The following is a 22,262-nucleotide window of genomic DNA, read 5'->3' as shown; positions in this document are numbered from 1 at the left end:
TATTCGTGTGACTAGGTTAGGCCTGCTTTGCCAATCTCCCTAATTTAAGGTCAACTGTACCATATAACATAACATAATCACTAGAGCGGTATCTCATTATATTTACTGGTTCCACCCACACTCAAAGAAGTGGAGATTATACAAGGGAGAAAGTCATTGGGGAGCTTGTTTTTACTTTTCATTGTAGGTGAGACTAACTCGATTCAAACAAAAAAGTCTGGAAATGTATTCTTCACACATTTTGTATAGAATTAGCTATATAAAATGCAACATTCCCTTGCTTAAAACTCTTCAGCTTCTCTCTCAACACAAGTGTAAACCCCTCAGCCTGCCACAGAAAGCCTTCTAGGGTCTGCTCCACGATTTTTATGTTCACAGCCTTTTCCCTCCCATGCCTCCACTCCTTGAATTTCACTTTCTAGTATTGAAGAGCTTGAAGTTCCTCTCACACATTCTGATGATTTCTTGGCTACATGTTTTTTCATCTTCCTGAAATGCCTTCTCCCTTATTGTTCACTTGGATACCCTTACTGATACTCAAAGAGTCAGTTCTGTCCTCATTTCTGATAGAATATCTATTCTGATCTCTTCTCCTGTCCCCACTCCCAGCACCTGAAGTCTCATGTCTGTATGCTGCTGTGGCATCTTGTGCATGCTCCTATTTATACACAATGTGTGTACCTTCATTACCTTTAGGCTGTAAACTCCTAGAAGGCAAGGATTCAATCTTACTTATTTTTATTCATGCTGCTCTTAATGGATTTTTGCTTTTTTGGTCTTTAACTCCATATTTCCAAATAACATGTAATTGCATCTTGATTTTTCAGTGTTAGGCCTCGTTAGCTGACTTTAAGTTTGAGAAATGAGAATTTAGCCAGTTTTCACCTTCCATCACCACGAATATACTTCCTAATCCTGCCAATACAATTTATTTTTTAGTAACATCAATATTCAGTGTTTACATGATTATGAAGATGTAAATGCTTTGCACATCTAAGTAGTAAAACATGCTGATTACTTTTTCTTCACAACCTTTGTTCTCTCTAGAGTAAATAATGGTCTTGGTTTTTTGTTTGTTCAATTTCATGTACATTTATAATTAATTCATCTCAACACTCTCCCCTAGTTCTTTAAATCACCTTTCTATACTTACACACCCTTTAAATGTTCAAATTCAAATGTAAAATAATGAAAATACAATAAAAGTTCCTATTTAACTAACAGAAAACCCAAAGTATGTTTTTCTAAATGGTAGGCAGCTCCCTAAAATTAATAAACTTAGACCCAAGATCCTTCCTTCTTGTAGCTCTTGTCATCTTTAACACATGCTCTTTTGTAACAAGTTGGCCAAAGGGGAAATATGAGAGATTATGAAAATGAAGTTTTTGTGGGTTTGGAACTGGCACACTTAACTTTGCCTGTATTCCTTTCACTAGAACTCAGGCAACTGGCTGTATGTAACTGAAAGTTATGCTGGGAAATGAGTTCTAAAATGAGTTTGTTGAACAGCTAGCCTATCCACACTTTGTATGTCTTGACCACATCTTGTATGCCTGAAAGTGTCTTTATTTTATACTTATATTTAAATGATATGATAGCATTCAGTATGTGAACTTCTGATTATTTCTGTTGTTTTCTGTATAGTACTAGCACAGTCTATTGCCTTCCTTCCAGAGAGCCTCCATTTTACATTCTCTACAGAATAATTTCCAGTCTCCTGCTGGGATTCAGGAGGATCATTCACCTTGATGCACTGAGTGGAAGAGAGACTCTGGGAATCTATTTCTTTGACAGACTTTCAAGTAGCCCTCCTGTTTTGTTTTGTTTTATTTTTTGAGGAAGATTAGCCCTGAGCTAACATCTGCTGCCAATCCTCGTCTTTTTGCTGAGGAAGACTGGCCCTGAGCTAACATCTGTGCCCATCTTCCTCAAGTCTATGTGTGGGACACCTACGACAGCATGGTTTGCCAAGCGGTGCCATGTTCACACCCGGGATCTGAACCGGCAAACTCCGGGCCACCAAAGCGGAACGTGTACACTTAACTGCTGCACCACCGGGCCGGCCCTGTAGCTCTCCTGTTTTTATCCTCTTCTTCACCTCTACTCTCAGAGGTGATCTGTGCTAACAAAGTGCTGAACATACGGGAGATGATATGATGTGTGATATTTGCTTCTACCTCATAGCTTAGAGTTAAGCTTTCTCGGGACTGCGGAGTCAGTTACTGATCATTCCTCTGCTTTCCAGATTTGCAAATTTCTTCCTGCTATTCTTCCCCCTACCGTTCTCCTTCTCCCAGGGAGTTAATGTAACATACCTGTGCTTCTGACGTTTAATGCCTTTATTACCATTTTAGTGGGTGTTCAGAAAGTAAGAGTGGTTAAATGCATATGCTCAATCTATTATCTCTAATCAAAAGTCCCATCACTGAACTTCTAAGGTGATATGTAGGAGAACACAAAGTCAGCATAATTTCGTCTCTTGGTAACGAAGCACCCATGTCCTGAGCTGTTATATCCCTACTTAGAGAAGGAACTGTCCCTGAGGTTTAAACTCCACAAACAAGTTATCTGATTATTTTATTACTTTTACTGATTAATTTCATTCAATAAACGTCTCTTTGAGGATTTAAGTTGCAAGTCACTATGAACAGGAAAAGGAATAAGATGCGGATCCTGCCCCTCAGCACTCTCGGTCTAATTAAAGAAGCAACAAAAGAAACTGAAAATTGTGCAATTTATAGATAAATGATGCTAGTCACAATACTAAATTCTTTTATTAACTTATCATTTATAACACTCACAACTAGCTGAGACAGGTATCTCTGTTTTATATATGAAGAAACCAAAGCCAAGTTTAATGATTTTGCCAAAGTCACAACTAATGACAGAGCCAGGATTCAGACACAAATCTTTCCTAATGTAAAATTAATTTCTTTTACAATGCTACGTAGAAAAAGGGAGTAGGTGCTACTATAGTAGTTTGTACAAGGTACAATAATGATATATATTATTAAAAACTTTTCAGTGTAATAAATTACTTTTCATTTGAACTTGAGACAAAAAAAGTTCATTTAACTGGGAAGTTCAGGAATGCGTTTTGCTTCAGATTTGACTGGATCCAAAGGGTCAAGGAGGTTGTGTCTCTCTGTTTCATTTTCTTGAATATGCTTGGTTCTAGATGGCTTTATTCTTGGACATAATTTCTACATGTGTAGACAATAGACCAACTGTTTTTCTCATGAATATGTATCTCCAACTTTATTATGCTGACTCAAGCCATGAAAAGATCACTTCTTTGCTTGATCTCATCCTAGCTGAAATTTCAAAATGGACCTTACTAAGAGTTGGGGCATAACTCATGGGGAAAATGGCTTACCATGAGACCATATTAAGACTCCTCTGGGACTCTATGGCCCTTCTCCATATACTCAGATCCCATGAGAGAGAGTAGCTCTTATCTGGGTACCTACTTTGTAACTTCCGGTTGTCAATGTGGCAAGCACTAATTTTATTACCATACACCCAAGATTATCCCAGAGGTATTTTGGGCTTTTAGAGTTCAAATGAGGAAGGGGAATGAAGAAGTGGGAAAGAAAAAGACTCAATATCTGCTGCTCAATGCCTGTACTTTTAATTTTAGTTTTCTTCTGAAAGAGATACATCTTTAAAATGTGACTGATGCAAAGAAAATGAACTCACCCTCAAGTGCATAACTCTGGGTGAGATTTAATAGAACACTCTTCTCAGTTGGGGATTGGAGAATGCTAACCCCTGTGAAGGATCTCACTCCTTATTTGATTTGCCTATATCTCTTTTTTCCCTTGTTGCAGTCTTTAAGGTTTTACTTTTAAACCATTAAAATACAAATTTTATATTATTATTTGACCTCTCTGGTTATTAGTGTCTATTATTCCTTTACACGTGGTACTTTCAGAATTTTAATTTTTTCCTTCTCTTGAGGTACCAAGAAGTTCCATTTCAAATTGCATATCCTTTTCATTCCCTTCTTGTATATCTTGCTCTGATCAATCAAGACACATTTTCCTTTTTCATATTTAGCGTGAACTTACTCTTTCTGCCTATGGTTTTAGATCAAATTAGATCCATCGCAAATGCCCTTCTTCCCTCTTCTCCACAGCATTTTTCCACCTGTCCTGCTCACTGCAAAAGCTTGAAGCAGAGCAGGAGTGACAGAGAATGCTCCCTGAGATTTAGAGGTTTCTTCTTTCTTAATTTATAGTTATTTTGAACTTTGGGCATTTTATGTCTTTAGATTATACTGTGGATATTGTTTCTATGGAGTTTTATTAGTTCTTATTGTTCTATATTGCATTTACCAGAAATACTTGGAGGCAAAGATCTAGGTAGCTGCCATTTTCTTTGGTTTCCTAGAAGTCTTCTCAGAAATATTATTTTTGAAATATCTGTATATTTTAAAGAGCTATATTGCATTGATTTAGAGCTGGTTCACTTTCAACTCAGAAATACTTTTTTGGTTTTAATTTTGTTAAAAACACCACCGTTCATCATTTAAACTTGTGTTATTTCAGGAAAAGTAAATATTCAAAAGATTATTAGGACTATTACTGGAAATATGGTGGGCTGGCTTATTCAAACCAACAGTCTTGTTGGAAATAACTGTATGGTCATATAAAATATAGATTTTTTTTCTTATTAGAATTGAAAGCTGAAAGAGTATAAAAAGTTACTAGGTCAAAATAGATCACACGAAGAGTCCTATATCTATTAAACAAATTGAATTAGTAAGTAATCCTTTATAAACATACGTACACACACACACACACACACACATCTTCGTTCCCCAATGGCTTCACTGGTTTGTTCTATCAAACTTACAAGGAGGAATAATACTTTTTATGCAATTTTTTGCAAATTTACAAATTTTATGCAAATTCTTTCAGAAAACAAAGAGAAAATACTTTGCAAGACATTTTATGAGGCCAGCATAACTGTGATACCCAAATGAGACAAAACATTACAAGAAAAAAAAATACACCAATATCTCTGATACACATACAGGGAAAAATTATTTACAAAATATTAGCTAACCTAATACAGTGTTCTATAAAAAGGATAGTGCATTATGACCAAGTGGGGTTCATCATAGGAAGTCAATGTTGGTTTAGCCTCTGAAAATCATTCAATATAATTCACAACATTAACAGAATAAAATAGGGAATAATATAATCTGCTAAGTAGATGCTGAAAAAGCATTTGGAAAGACTGAACACCTATTTATCATAAAAATCTCAGAAAAATAGGAACAGAAGAGAGCTTTCTCAATTCAGCAATGAGTGATCATGAAAGATCTACATCTAACATCATAGTTAATATTAATAGTAAAGACTGAATGTTTCCCATGAGATTGGGAATAAGCTAAGATTGTCATCTCTTCTCTATATTTGGTGAAGAGCCTACCTATTGGAAATAAGATAAGAAAATGAAATAAAATGCCAGAAGATTGAAAAACAAGATGATAAATAAGTGCATTATTTATTTCTTTGGTGAGGAAGATTCACTCTGAGCTAACATCCATTGCTAATCTTCTTTTTTTTTTTTTTGCTTTAGGAAGATTATCCCTGAGATAACATCTATGTCAATCTTCCTCTAGTTTGTACGTGGGTAACTGCCACAACATGGCTTGATGAGTGCTGTAGGTCTGTGCCTGGGATCCAAACCTGTGAACATGGATCACCAAAGAAGAGCATGTGGGACTTAACCACTACACTATGGAACCAGCTCCATAACTGCATTACTTATAGAAAATATGATTAATGTAGAAAATTCTAAAAAAAATCCTCAGAGAACAAAAAATACTAGAACTAATAAGTGAATTTAGCAAAGTCTCAGATACAAGGTCAGTAAACATAAATCAATTGTTGTTTTATATATTAGCAATTGAAACTTGGAAAATGAAATTAATAAAAATACCATTTACAATAGTATCCCAAACTAAAATAATTAGGAATAAATTTAAGGAAAGATGTGCAAACCTCTAACTTGGACACTTCAAAACCTTGCTATGAGAAAGAAAAGAAGATTTAAATAAATGAGAGATGCACCATGTTCACGGATTGGAAGAATCAATGTTGTTAACAGGTTCACGTCCCAGAAACTGATCTGCAGAGTCAATGCAATCCAAATAAACATAAAGTTTAATGCATTCAAAATTCTGGAAAAAAAATAACTTTAAAACTAGAATTTTACACCCTACCAAACTGCCAATAAAATAGGAAGGTAAAATAAAGCAACTTCAGACACATAATGTCTATAAAATTTGCATTCTATGTACCCTTTCTAAGGAAATTAATGGAGTATTGCTTCATAAAAATATGGAAAAAACTGACATTGTCAATGGGAGTCAAGGATACATGACAGCTAAATGTAGTGGGGTAGCCTCGATGAGATCCGGGAAGTGAAAGAAGACATTAAGAAAATACTAAGAAAATATGAATAAAGCATAGACATTAGTTAAAGATATCATAACAATATTGGTTTATTCATTGTAGCAAATGCACTGTGAGATAATTATAGGGAAACTGAGTGTAGGTATATGGGAACTCTCTGTACTATGTTATCAATTTTTCTATAAATCTAAAACTGTATTAAAAACTAATGTTCATTTTGAAAATCAAGGAGGGAAACCAAGAAACAGTTAGACACAGAGCCCAAAAGTAGGGGACCTAACACAGGTAAGAGATGAAAAGATCCCCAGAAAGATGGTGAAGAGTGATCTCAAGATGTTAGGTTTTCAACAAATAAAGAGAGCATCCTGTCAGCACTGGAGTGGATCATAAGTTTCTTGGAAAAACTTCCTAAAGAAGATGAAATTATAGAATACTAGCTGACGTCATGTATAATATATACATATGTACATACAGCTACAACTGTTTATACTCAGAGGAGATCTATACAAGTGGTAAATAGGTTGGGGCTAAATCAGGGAAATCTATAGATTATTAAGCAAATGAAAGCACTGAAAATATTCACTTCTCAAGTTCTTCATAAATTAAAGAGTGGAAACACTCCTAAACTCATTTTCTAAGGCCAGCATTACTCTCACATCAAAACCAGGTAAAGACACCACAAGAAAAGAGAACTACAGGCCAATCTCTCTGATGAATATAGATGCAAAAATTCATAACCAAATTCCAGCAAATTGAATTCAACAGCACATTAAAAGGATCATACCCCCTAAACAGTGAGATTTATCCATGGGATGCAAGGTTGGTTCAACATACACCAATCAATAAATGTGATACACCAGATTAATAGCACAAAAGATAAAAATCCCATGATCATGTAGTAGATGCAGAAAAACCATTTGACAAACTTTTACATTCCTTCATGATTAAGAAAGGACAGGGAATGTTTTGCCAAAGGGTATGATGAAAGTTTGGGGGTGATGGAGATGCTCTAGATCTTGATTATCGTGGTAGTTACATGACTATATTATTCTATGAGAGTCATTGAACTGTACTTTTAAAATGAGTGACTTTTGTTGCATCCAAATTATACCACAATAAAATTGATTTTAAAGGGGCCAAAAGGTGGCATAGTGCTTAACTTTGTGTGCAGCTCTTCAGCAGTCTGGGGCTCAATGTGTTCAGATCCCGCGCATGGACCTGCACAATACTCATTAAGCCATGCTTTGGCAGCTTCCCACATACAAAATAGAGGAAGATTGGCATGGATGTTAGCTCAGGACCAATCTTTGTCACCAAAAAAAAAAAAAAAAAAAGAATTGCTTTAAAGAAAAATTACAAATGAACCAGTTTCAAGTATGATCTTCTAGCCTCTGCCTTTGAAAAATTTCCATAAACAAAACAAATTTAGTTTTGTATTAAACAACCTAGTAATTTTTAAATTACTGCAGAAGGTTGAATAAAAGTGAGTTCTAAAAAAATGGAATGCAATTCAGCAATAAAAGGGGTAAACTATTGATACAAGCAACAACTGGGATGGACTTAAGGGCACCATGCCTAGTGAGAAAAGCCAATTTCCGAGGTTAGATATTGTATAGTTTCATTTGTTGTCTTCCAAATGACCTGACTATACAGATGGAGAACAGGTTTGTGGTTGTCAGAAGACAGAGATGAAGGTGGGAGGGGATAAGTGTGACTATAAACTGGTAGTATAAGGGAGTCCTTTATAACAGTGGAGCAGTTCTGTATCATGAGTGTGGTAGCAGCTGCATAAATCTATACAGGTTATAAAATCACATTGATCTACACACACAAAGATGCACATAACAATACAAACAGAGTGTATATAAAACTGTTGAAAGCTGAACAACATCTGTAGTCCTGTAACCTGTTAACATTATTGCACTAATGTCAATTTTCTGGTTTTGTTGTTGTACTACAATTGTTTAAGATGTTACCATGGCAGGAAGCTGGGTGGAGTTCAGGGAACTCTACACGTTATTTTTGCAACTTCCTGTGAATCTATAATAATTTCAAAATAAAAAAATAGTTTCCTTCTCACAAGCATGACCACAAGTTTATATATATCTGGGAATTCTAAAGTCATATTTTCTTAAAGTGGAAGCTTATTAATAGTGATTTGTCCAATAGATTTGATTTTAATCTATTAATAGAAAAGACATATTGAGCCAGAAAACCCAAGATAATTAAACTTTGATGAAATAATGGATCATTCTTATACAGGCAATCCCTGACTTATGATGGTTCAACTTACAATTTTTCAACTTTACAATAATTTGAATGTATAAGTATAAACCATGCTTTGTATTTTGATCTTTTCCTGGGCTAATGATATGTAGTATGATGCTTTCTTGTGACGTTGGGCGTGGCAGCATGCCACAGCTCCCAGTCAACCATGTGGTCACCAGGCTAAACAAGTGATACACTTCTGTACCCGTACAATCATTCTGTTTTTCACTTTCACACAGTATTCAATAAATAACATGAGATATTCAATGATTTATTATAACATAGCTTTGGGTTAGATGATTTTTCCCAATTGTAGGCTAATGTAACTGTTCTGAGCAGTTTTAAGGTAGGCTAGGCTAAGCTAAAATGTTTGATAGGTTAGGAATCTTTTTGACATGATATTTTCAACTTACAATGGGTTTATCAGGATGCAAACTCATCATAAGTTAAAGAAGATCTGCATTATATAACATTTTATAAACAAAAATCTCTGAAATCAGTTAAAATCCTTTTGTTTATCTTTATAAAATTTGCATAAACACTGATTATTTAAAGAGATTCAAATATTTAAAAAGAGCATAATAAATACACTTTACTAAAATGTTCATAAATCTTTATGAACATAAATCTTTAAAACTAGCCTGTTACCTAGAATTATAATTAGTGAAATTTTCAATAACATTAATAATTTGCATCTTTATAGGGAACAACAGAGGATCATTTTTCCTATGCCCTGGGGGATATGTAATCCCTGATGGGAAACCAATATTTACTGTCATGGTTAGTAACAGAGTAACAGAGTAAACAGAGACATCAGTTTCTTCCCTGCAGAGCTTATCATGATGGGAAGGTCCTAGGGGAGACCTATGACTGGATTGTTAATCAGGTCCAAAAGAATTATAAGCATTAAGCAAATGCCATGTGCTCTATGACTTGGGGGTTCAGGTGTCAAGTCTGTGGTTTCCCTTTATACTCTATTAGTAAATTTATAACTACAAGTTTGATGTACAATTCAGAATGACTCCTGAAATATTCAGACTGTGAGATCTATGATTTGACTCTTTTGCTAATAAAAGAAGAAGATTCTCTGACTACATCTCCTCAGCTTTTATATCACAGAAGGCAGTTCTTCTTCAAGGACAGTGGAGGGGAAACACAGGTAAAGGGTCACTACTGAGTTCTCTCAGTGGAAGGAGAGTGTTAATCAAATTTCTATTTTTCTCTTACTCTCTCTGTTGCTGAAAAATGAGGAAAAGTATTTATATTGAATAATAGGAAACTCAAAAGTATGGAGCTCTGACTACAATGCCTGCATCATTCCCAGCATACCTCTCTGTGCTGGAGTCATCCTCAATCTGGTAGCAAGATCGCTATGTTAGTACCAAGTGACATATCCAGAATATTGCAACATTAGAGAAAGAAGATGTTTGTATCTTTCCTAAGAAAAAGCTTTTCATTGAAATGTACTATGCATATAGAAGAATTCATATAAGTATACAGCTTGATAAATTTTCATAAATTTAACTAATTTAATTAGCATTCAAGTTAATTATGTTTCTCTTTCATGCCATCTTACAACACTTGGAAAAGCATATCCACCTTTCCTTATTCATTCTCTGTCCTTCAAAAATGGAACAGGGGAGAAGAATGTGTAGAAACACTGGAGTGTTAATTACAAATCTTAGCCTACCAAGGCTCTGAATACCTGTTATCAATTATTGGCGTCAAAAAATCTTGTAGTAAGGTATCTGAAAACCCCGTAGGCTGCTGGGACTCCCTTGTAAAAAGCAGAATATCAGTATGGTCTCTGCCCTGGAGGAATCCTCTATTTATTGATGGTCATCACAAGGGAACTGAGGTTTCTATTAGGATAGTGGAAACATGAGTAGGAACCAGAAAGTGAAGGACCAGATGAATAGGTGGGAGAGATGGGGGATACATTCCCACTACTGAAACTCGTCATCAGGTAGGCTTGTTCCTCAGCCACTCCATCCCTCTATCTTCTAGTAAATACAGGAGCAGTTGTTTGTCACATGCAGCTCATGCAATAAAAGACAGAGTGATTTAAGTGTTGAGGGGGGTGTGTGGCAGTACATTCAGAGCCCATAAGGCAAAGGAGGACATATTTGATTTCTGCCAGTCTGAGTCCCCTTCTCATAAATGAGAGGTTGTAAGAACAAAGCTGGGTTCTCTATTACTGGAATTTTTTTCTCTTCTCACAGATTTCCAAAGTTGAGAATGCTGGCTAGAAATGACTCCTTAGTGACTGAATTTGTTCTTGCTGGATTAACCGACTGTCCAGAGCTGCAGAAACCCCTCCTTTTCCTGTTTACAGTGATCTACATTGTCACCGTGGTGGGCAACCTTGGCTTGATCATTCTTATTAGTCTAAATTCTCACCTCCACACCCCCATGTACTATTTCCTCTTCAATCTATCTTTCATTGATCTCTGTTACTCTTCTGTTTTCACTCCCAAGATGCTGGTGAACTTTGTGTCAAAGAAGAACATAATATCCTATGTCGGGTGCATGACTCAGCTCTTCTTCTTTCTCTTTTTTGTCATCTCTGAATGCTATATGTTGACCTCAATGGCTTATGATCGCTATGTGGCCATCTGTAATCCATTACTGTATAAGGTTACCATGTCCCATCAGGTCTCTTCTGTGCTAACTTTTGCTGCATATTTGATGGGATTTGCTGGAGCCACTTCCCACACAGGGTGCATGCTTAGACTAACCTTCTGCGATGTTAATATCATCAACCATTACTTGTGTGACATCCTTCCCCTCCTCCAACTCTCTTGTACCAGTACCTATGTCAACGAGATAGTAGTTCTCATTGTTGTGGGCATTAATATCACAGTACCCAGTTTTACCATCCTAATTTCTTACATCTTTATCATCACTAGCATTTTTCATATCAAATCTACTCAAGGAAGATCAAAAGCCTTCAGTACCTGTAGCTCCCACATCGTTGCTCTTTCTCTCTTCTTTGGGTCAGTTGCATTCATGTATCTTAAATATTCTTCTCCTGGATCTATGGAGCAGGGAAAAGTTTCTTCTGTTTTCTATACTAATGTGGGACCCATGCTCAATCCCCTGATATACAGTTTGAGGAACAAGGATGTCAAAGTTGCACTGAGGAGAGCACTGATGAAAATCCAGAGGAGAAACATGCTCTGATTAGAAGCAGCAATAATGTAAAGACATTCAATTTTTTAATTTAATTTTTATTATTGTTTTTCAAGATGAGATTTTTCCATGATGATATTGCTTCTACAGATTGTGTTATGTATGGTTTAATAGAATTGTCTTGTTATTTCCCTTATAGAGGATCTTGTCTCATTTTTTGCCTGCATATCTCTTACACCTCATACCAGTTTACTAAATAACTAAAAACATGTTTATAAAAGGAAGAAATATATGGACCTACTTTTTTTCATATATTTTCATATTCCTTCTGTCCCCTGGGCTATTCTTAATCTGGACAAATATGATGAGTTTCATAAGTCCCAGAGTGTTAAAATTACATCCTGTTCACCTAAACACAGAAGTGCCAAATACAATAGAAGCATTCTCATTCTTAGAAATATTATTGCCGGTATAGGCAAGAGGATTCAATGATACATCTTCATTATACAGTGTGCATATAGCTTAAAATATAGTTTATAGTTAAATCACCCTGATCTTTTCCTTTTTTTCTATTTTTCATACCAACTTTATGCATATTCTGTCCTTTCTTGTTCCCTTTGAGAATGGCACAACCTGTATTACACACTACCTGTTTTTGAGAGCCTCTATCAAACCCAGCTCTTTTAATATTGAAGAGAATGCATATAAGTCCATTTTTTATTGCAAAAAATGACATTAACAGGGGCTGGCCAGTGGCATAATGGTAAGTTCCCGTGCTCTGCTTCTTGTGGCTGGGGTTCGCAGGTTCAGATCCCAGGTGAGGACCTATGCACCTCTCCTTAGGCTGTGCTGTGGTGGCACCCCACATACAAAGTGGAGGAAGATTGGCACGGACATTAGCTTAGGGCCACTCTTCCTCACACACACACACACACACATAAAATAGCATTACCAGACTATGATTAAAGCCATAATGCATATGTATCTTAGGATCTCAATGAGGGAGCATAACCAGTTTATTATAAATTTTCTATTCATTACTGTCTAAAATGATGTTAAATATTTTGGAAAAAAGCATGTAGTTGTTATTGCAGATTTATTATGTATTGCTTAAAGGAAAATACTGCACGTTAAGTTTGGAGAGACATGTTAGAGACTGTTTTACTTATCTAATGAGACTTATCATGAAAAAAGGTGTAGATTAATTATAATAAACTATATCCCTAGCAATATTTTGTGGGCTTATTTAAATTTGTGTCTTAGTCCATTTGCGCTGCTATAGCAAATTACCAGAACTGGGGCTTACAAACAACAGAAACTCATTTCTCACAGTTCTGGAGGCTGGAAGTCCAAGATCAGGGTGTCAGCATAAACGGGTGTGGGTCTTCTTGGTCACACACTTCTCATTATAGCCTCATATGGTGGAAGGGGTCAGTGATCTCTATGGAGCCTCTTTTATAGGGCACTAATCCCATTCATGAGGCTTCCATCCTCATGACTTCAATACCTCTTAAATGGCCCACCTGCTAATATCATCAACTTTGGGAGTTAGGATTTCAAGACTTGATTATAGCATCTTATCTCACCAACAGGAAAATAAACATATTTTGGGCCTGCCCAGTGGCACGGCAGTTAAGTGCACACGTTCTACTTCGGTGGCCGGGGGTTCGCTGGTTTGGATCCTGAGTGCAGACATGGCACCGCGTGGCAAGCCATGCTGTGGTAGGTGTCCCACATATAAAGTGGAGGAAGATGGGCACAGATGTTAGCTCAGGTCCAGTCTTCCTCAGGAAAAAGAGAATTGGCAGATGTTAGCTCAGGGATAATCTTCCTCAGGAAAAAAAAAAAGGAAAATAAACATACTTAAAGTAGATGCTAGGTCCCATAATTTCTTTATTTCTCCATTGCTTTTCCCACTTGTATATTTAGAATGTCAGATATATTTGGAAGACAAGAAATATTTGTTGAATTATATTATCTTGTTTGAATAACAACAATAAATTTTATTGTGATGATAATTAGTAAAGTATAATAATAAATAACAACAATAATAAATAAATACTTCAGAAAAACTTTGAGGTACAATTTAAGTTTTGGGAGGAGACTGTGGCAGCCATAGATGCGCTGCTCAGCTCCCTTTCAAGAGAACCAGCTATGGGGAGCATCACTGATAAAAGTCTATAGCTGATACTCCTTTGGATCCACCATAGTGTTGAGGCAGAGTCCATGCTTACTCTGAGATGTCCCCAGCCAATTGCTTAGCATGGTGGGTCATACAGGAGCTTTCCAATTTCTATGTAACATGGGTCTCTTCTGATAGGCAGTCTTTGCTTAGGGAATCCTATCGTTCTAAGACTTTTCAGAACTGGACTGTGTGGTTTGAAATTTTCCTATCCACTCCTTACTTATTTCTCTCTTTTCTTAGGTGTCAGACTTTCATCTGTGTCTGAAGGCCTTTAGAACTGGCTTCTACTCCCGCTTATCCTGCACAGATATTTTCCACAATAAATGTCTTGCAAGTCCAATCATTTCTTGGCATCTGCTTCTTAGGGAACCCGAAATGACAGAGATGACTTCCATAACTGATTTTAAAACTTAGCATAAAGCTCTGATAATCAAGACAGATTGGTTTTGTTATGAAACTAGACAAATAAATCATGGGACAGAAAATAAGGTTCAGAAACAAATCCTCACTCAACAGTCAATTGCTTTTTAACCAAGCAACAAAGTAATTACATAGGAAAAGAAAATCTTTTAAGCAATTGATGCTGGAAATACCAACTATTGAGAAGAAAGAAATTAAACTTTAACTCTACTTCACATCATACACAAAAATTAATTTTAAATGGATCAAAATCATATACACAAAGCTTAAATATAAGTCTTCTGGAAGAAAACATCAGAAAATATGTTGGTCTAGGCACAAATTTCTTAGACATGTTCTGGAAAGTACTAAATCCCAAAGAAGAAAAAATAAAATAAATTTGATTAAAATTAGAACATCTATTTATCAAAAAAATTCATGGATAAGTCATAGACTTGAAGAGTATTTTAAGTACATATATTTGATAAAGATATTGTATCCAGAATATAAAATAACTTAAAAATTGAAAGATATCTCAATAATAAAAAGACCATATCTTAAATGGGCAAATAATTTGAAAGGAAAATCCCAAAGGAAGGTGTGCAAATGGCCAATAAGAACTTGAAAATGTGCCTAACTTTATATTTTTATGTGACAACTTTTTGCTCTTTCCTCCTGTAATATCTGTATAACCAATTCTCTGTTTTAAATATCCTCTGTAGAAAGCACATAGTATACCATTTCTTTTTCTCATTAGACCTTGTCTGATCCAGGAAACACATGTTAAGTGAATTTGTTGGACCGACTTGCCCACCTCACAAGACATAATCCTGTCTAATCTGCACATGTTAAACTATGATGAAAATGATTAGACAGAAATAGTCATTTGATTGTAATCTTTTCCACTAAAATTATTTTTAACAATTTTTTTTTATTCCTGGATTTACTGAACTGGTAAGATTAAATCTAGGGATTCTGGTAGTCCTATTTTCACTTCAGGGGTAGAGTTCATCTGCGAATAAAACCAAAGAGAATCAAGCTGTACAAAAAGTGGGAAGGGAGACACTCTCATGAATGATCAGTCCTATCCAGCCAAATAAGAAGCCATGTCCATCCTTGACCCACCAGTTTCACACACGGTTTTGGTGTGGGCTGGTTTATGTAGCCAAGTTTGACTTGGATTCCTGTCACTTAAATTGAAAGAATCCTGAATGTACCCTGTACAAAACTTTGTGAAAGCACATACCACAAAGTTTTGCAAGATGTAGTGACTAAATAAATCAATTTTAGATACCTAAGTACTAACCTTATTCTTGAGTAGTAACTGTGACCTTGTAACAACCAATGAATCCCTCCCAGCTTTAGCTTTTTCATATATGAGACAATGATGTGTGATTTAGAGGGTGATTGTAGGGGTGACCTGAGGGAAGGGGTATAAAGAATTTAGCACTATGATTGGCTAACAATAACTAATAGTGATACGAATCTCAATTTCTTTGGTTCTCTCTCTAATTATACAGAGAAATCATAGGGGCAGGGCCTCTGTCTCATTCTGTTTGTATTCACTGTGTCTTGCAGTCTAAATGCCCAACAAATGTTCATTGGATGAAATGAATCAGTAAAATCTCTAAAATAAAGAGAGAATCTATTGACGGAGTTTTACACTTCATGCACCATATATTCATAGTAGAATAGAACTACAGAAGGTCTGGAGCTTTTACTGCCAGGCTCCAGGTTCCTGTTGACTTAGTTTTCTCCTTGATGTCATTATAGAAATAAAACAGAGAACTCTGGTTGAAAATGACAAACTTGATATAGGCAACTTGTATGTACTTCTTCCTACAACTCACTAACGTGAAAGAAAAGAGATTAAAAAATGGCATTAACTCACAAGGACAAAAAAGCATAGACTCACAAACAACCACAAAATTTTGGAAGCTAGAAAGTAGGTAAATAAGCAGTATTTGATCTGGCATACTCCCAATAGCTGACCTTACAATAGAGCTGTGGAAACCAAGAAAATAACAATTTATACCATATTCTCTCTCATATACCAAGGATTTTGTGGTACCAGGTGTTTTTTAAAGAAGTCATGAAGTTAAGGACAGAGGAAATGGAATGCTTAAAAGTCTCTTTAAGAAGTATTTAGATCTTCAGATCTCCTCTACCTCTCCATGCAGCCAGATGACTTCCTCCATTATCACCCAGTAAAAGACAGAGATTTATTAATTAAGGAAAGTAAAACAGAGTCTTTATATTAGGAGACTATCTGTACATTTGAGAGAGAGTTTCCCATACTAAAAAAAGGGAAAGAAAATGGAAATTTCACCTAATGAATGTTGATATCATTAGCCTTCTTTCTCCTCTCAGGTCAGAGAATGTTGAAAGCTAGGATTATGTCTTTCAGGAATATTAGAAGACCCTTTTCTGGGTGATCAAATTAGCACATGGCAAATGACCTACTGATATATCCACTAAGAGTACCCCCACTGAAATTGGACATTATACAATGAAGCCTCCACTTGGCAAGCTCTAAGCCCCAACATGGAGATGCTAGTCAGCTTTTTAGAACCCCACTCCTAAATGTTAATACATGTGCAGGTATCCTGAGACATTCAAAGGGAACCTGTAATATAAAATAAACAATGTAAACAAACAGAAATAATTTGAAGGAAAGGGGCAACTCAAGAGAAGAAAATTTCTGAAAAAATTTTATAAGAGAATAAAATATACCCTTGAACATTAGAAATAATAGACTAAAGAAAAAAAATCAATAAAAGTCCTGGAAGGAAAAGTTGAAATTATCTCCCAGCTAGTAGAGTAAATGAATGGAAAATAGAAGAGAAAATGCAGCACAAAAAGAGGATATTCAGAATTTCAGCATCTGAATAATAAAAGTTCCTGAAAGACAACAGAAAGTCCAGTGAGGATGAAATAATAATCTATAGTTTAAGAAATATTTTCCAGACTTGAAGGACTTGAATTTCCTGAGTGGACTGAATTAATGCTCCCCTTAATGTATAATCAGACACATAAAGATACAATGTTGTGGGCCAGCCCTGGTGGCCTAGTGGTTAAGTTTAGCACACTCTGCTTCAGCAGCCAGGGTTCAGTTCCTGGGAGTGGGCCTTCACCACTCCATTAGCAGTCAGGCTGTGCTGGTGGCCCACATACTAAAAAAATAAAGAAATATTGGCATGGATGTTAGCTCAGGGTGAATCTTCCTCAGTCAAAAAAAAAAAAAAAGAAGAAGAAGAAGGAGATAACAGTGAATGTTCAAAATAATGGAAACAAACATGCAATCTTAAAAGCTTCCAAAATGGACCGAAAGTAACCAATTTTCATTAAAAATATCAAGAATCAGGGAGGTATTGAGCTTCTTAAGATTGGATCAATGCCATTAAAATTTTGAGGGAAAGTGACTTCTAAATTAGTTGTTTATTCCCGTGTAAGTGGCCAATAAATAAGAAGGTACAATACATGTCATTTCAGATGTGGAAGGTCAGATAAATTTGCATTCCACATATATTTTTCAAGAAATCAGGATAGTTTACGTTTTGTGCCAAAATGAATCAGAAAACCAAGAAACAGGGACATATGTATTTGAGGAAATAGAGGATCCAGAACATGATAAAGATAAAGGGAATCCCTACCATGGTGATAAAGGAAGATCTCAAGATTTCAGATTTTCATCACAGCTGGGAGACAATCTGTCAAGATAGAAGTGGGTCAAAAAATTCTGAGAAGATGTCTTCAAGAAGATGAAATTAAACAAGTGACTAAATATACTGAGAAGAGATTTATAGAAACTGGAGAAGCATTTGTGTAGAAATCAGCAAAATCTATAGAATAATAAGAAAAACAAACAAAAATAATTAGGGAAACAAAATCATACGGTGGATTAGCTGTGAATATTGCTTAAAATGGTGTTAGCAATGTAACACAGGAATATTGATCTAACCTAATTTATGATTACAACTATATTGGTAGGAATTAGGGATGGGGAGCAGGAAGAGAAAGGGGTGTGTGTGTGTGTGTGTGTGTGTGTGTGTGTGCGCGCGGTGACGATGAGGGGTATGAAAAGTTCCAAATTCTCATCTTCCATAGAAGTCCAACTTAGAATACTGTTAGAGTACTCCAAATGTGAAAAGAAGCTGTGTAAGTGAGAGGACAGACCAAACTTTTCAAAGAGATGGATCCTTTGATACTTGGAAACTGGATGAATATGGTGAGTGAGAAGGTGCTTAAGTTTAGTTTATGGATTAGCGCCATGGAGGGTGGTGAAAATAACTTAAAAATAATGACCTGGAGGAGCAGCACTGAGAATCATAAGAAAATACTGAATTCAAATTCAGCTTGGAGCATTTTGAGCTTGAGGCACTTACATAGACATAAAGTAGGATTGTCTGGGAGGTAGTCATGACAGAAGTCCAGGCTATACACAAAGATCAATAATTCTCAAAAATGGGTGATTTTGCCACCCAAAGGACATATGACAATGTCTGGAGAACATATTGATTGTCACAGTGGTGAGGGGGGCTGCTACTGGCATCTAATGAATAGAGGCCAGGGATGCTCTGCATCCTATAATGCACAGGACAGGCCACAACAGAGAATTATCTAGTCCAAAATGTCAACAGTGCCATGATTAGGAAACCCTGATGTAATGAATATGGATTAGGAGCAGAGGGAGGGTACCAACACTTCTCAGGCTCTTGTTATGTGTCAGGCATGTTTCTAATACTTTATGTGACTCAATTAATTTAGTCCCCACAACAACCCTATGAGATAGCTCTTTAACCAGACTCATTTTATAGATGTGAAGAGGTATAAGTAGATAAAAATATACACATACAAGTGCCAGAGAAGTTATATCCTTGTGTGCAGTCTCAGAGTTAAGGAGTTTAAAGTCCAGATTTAAACTCAGTCTGACTTGAGGGGCCCACCCCAACTCTCTTAACCACTTTGCTACATCTCTTTATGGAGGTAAAATCACAAGCACAGATAGAACTAAAATTATGATTTAGTATTTTACTAATGCAATTTCAGAGGCTCTAGGGAAGTGCTCAAAATGGCAAGTGACCATGCTTCAGATATTCCTCTTTTAGGACTGTGCATAGAGTCCAGGGGATAATGAAGGAAGTGACAAAGGGGGGCACTCATTTCTCTGCATTGGCAATTAGGAATTCCTTTTCTGAAATTATAAACTGAATAGAACATTGTGTCTCAAAGGATCCAATGTTAGATCTATAACAAAGGATGGAAACACAGTCTCACTAATTTCTACCCTCTTGGGCTAGTTTAACTTGAAATGAAATCATGAGGGAGAGAAAAATTTTCTGGGCTTCTAATCAATTTTCCTAGAACTACAGGGCATGGAATAGATTTTCACTTCAGCCAACTGATTGTTTTGGAGCTCATGTAAGGTTGTTTTCCTCCTTGCAAGTAAAGAGAACTTTCTAGGCAAATTCTCAAATAGAAATCATGGTCTATTCCCCAGAACACCTCTTTTAGCATTTCAAAGACTGTGGATACTGCTGATATATAGCATCTCCTTCATTGTTGTTGATCCCCTCTAGACTGTAGGGTAGACGGGCTCTTAAAATCCAGAAGCAGTGAGGCCTCCAGGAAAAGGAAGGTAAGGGTTGAATCAACTTTGCCTCGATAATTTCCTTTCAAACCCAAACTGAATAAATCAAGGGATCTGGGAAACACCACCTACTTATTGCTCCTTTCGGTCTTGTTCTTTCATGGAGACTGGGAGAAGAGAGGAAATGAAGTGCAAAGATGCCAGTGGTCTATCAGGATTCTTTCCAGAAAGAGACAAACAACATGAATGGGGGTAAAGGAGGAAATGAGGAATCACTAAGAATAATCTTAGGAAGTCTTGCTGTGTGTCTTCAGACAACCCTGAGCTTGTAAATCAGCAGATCTAGCTCTCCTTCTGGACACAAAGAGTGAGGGTCCATTGTAAACGTCACTTTCTACTCCTGTGATCACACCTGCAAAGTAAATGGCTGTGGAAAATGAATCTTCTGTGACTGAGTTTATACTTGTGGGATTAACAGACCAACTTGAACTCCAACTGCACCTGTTTTTTGTGTTTTTGGTGAACTATGTGGTCACTGTGGTGGGCAATTTGAGCTTAATTAATGAAATATGTCTGAATTTGCACCTTCACACCCAGTGTACTTTTCCCTCTTCAATCTGTCCTTCACTCTGTTTTTCATTTGTCTTTCCCCCCAAAATGCAAATGAGTTTTATTTCAGGGAAGAACATCATCTCCTCTGTAGGACGCATGACTCACCTATTTTTCTTCTGCTTCTTTGTGAACTCTGGGTGCTATGTATTGACAGCCATGGCCTATGATTGCTATGTGGCCATCTATAAACCCCTGCTGTACACAGTCAACATGTCCCCTCAGATCTGTTCTCTGCTGATGTCTGTTTCATATGTGATTGTGTTTACTGGTGCCGTTGTCTACACCTGGTGTATGATCAGGCTGATCATATGTGATTCCAACATCATCAACAATTACATGTGTGGTGTTGTCCCCGTCCTCCAGCTTTCCTTCAGCAGCACCTGTGCCAATGAGCTTGTGATTTCTGTTACTGTGGGCACAATTGTCATAGTATCTGACATCATTTTCGCTATTTCCTATGCTTTGATTCTTTTCGGTATCCTTCACATCTCATCAGGTAAAGGTTTGTCCAAAGCCTTCAGCAGCTGTGGCTCCCATATAATAATGTTTGGTCTCTTCTATGGGTTTGGGTTGCTCACTGATGTCAAACCATCATTTGCTGGGTCTGTGGGCCAGAGAAAATTTTTCTCACTGTTTTACACTAGTGTGGTGCCCATGCCAAACCCTCAGAAGCAAGGATGTCAAACGCTGGCTCTCAAGAAAACCCTAAAGAGATTTACAAACTGAGTGGAACCATATGCCATCTAAGCCTCCTTGGCTGTGTCTTTTTCTCTTCTTCCTGTTCCTCTTCAACCTCTTCCTCCGATTCTTTTATCATTCTCTTCATTTGTCTTTCTAAAGTCATCTTGAGAGAATTTCTGTTCTGTTGTCTTTTCTTCTCTTGCTACATAGTGTAAATCTCTGGGCTTATTCTTGGACTTAAGGGTCATCCTCAGTGCTAAGGTGACCCCATACCAGTTGGAGACAATGGTTGATAATTTTTCCTGTCTAAGGATAACACTACCTACTATTTTTGTGTGTGTATCTATCCCATTAAAGGTATGTCATGGAATGGTACGCTGTCTAATGAGTTCATTTCTTTCTTGGTTTTAAGGGTTTATTACTTATAATTGCATTAAAACATTGAAGGAATGGCAAAAATTGTGGGTCTGGTAAAGCTGTCAAAATTTCCAGGATTTTTCAGAATTTTTTTTTTTTAGTTATGGTTCTTGTTTTGGAATTTCAGCCTCACATATGTAAAGAAATTGAATACCTCATTGAACCATGGTTTTTCTTTTACTCTTGGGGATGCTTGAGAAGGAATCAGCCATACTGTTCTGCCCATCTTTCTCAATCCCCACCAATAATGAATGCCACTATTTATTGCTTTCATTGACTGATATTTTGTCATAAATAGAGCTGAAATTGTCTAACTTATCCATATCTCTGTGGATTATAATTTTGACGAAAAACTACACAATGATCTTGACCACAAAAAATAGTGCCATGTGTAATGTCAAGATTCTTTGTTTTCCTAACTGTGTAACAGGGGTTCCTCTTTGCAAGGGAAGATGTGTTTCCTGCTTTGAAAAATCAAACAAAAATATATGACTGAGGGGCTGGCCTTGTTGCTGAGTGGTTAAGTTCCTGCACTCCCCTTCAGTAGCCC

At 36.5% G+C, this 22,262-nt stretch overlaps 1 protein-coding gene and 1 pseudogene across 1 annotated transcript; both read left to right on the top strand.

Annotated features, from left to right (window-relative positions):
• Positions 1–7,480: 7,480 nt before the first annotated feature.
• LOC124225071 (olfactory receptor 8B3-like) lies at positions 7,481–11,879 on the top strand. Its single transcript, XM_046637481.1, has 2 exons — positions 7,481–7,497; positions 10,934–11,879. The coding sequence occupies exons 1-2, from the start codon at positions 7,481–7,483 to the stop codon at positions 11,877–11,879; spliced, it is 963 nt and encodes a 320-aa protein (XP_046493437.1).
• An 8,546-nt stretch (positions 11,880–20,425) lies between these two features.
• LOC124225610 (olfactory receptor 143-like) lies at positions 20,426–21,340 on the top strand (annotated as a pseudogene).
• The last annotated feature ends 922 nt before the right edge of the window (positions 21,341–22,262 follow it).

The sequence above is a fragment of the Equus quagga genome, chromosome 14 (assembly GCF_021613505.1).
Source record: "Equus quagga isolate Etosha38 chromosome 14, UCLA_HA_Equagga_1.0, whole genome shotgun sequence".
NCBI lineage: Eukaryota > Metazoa > Chordata > Mammalia > Perissodactyla > Equidae > Equus > Equus quagga.
Note: the sequence above shows the minus strand (reverse complement) of the source record. Positions and strands in the feature narration are given on the sequence as shown.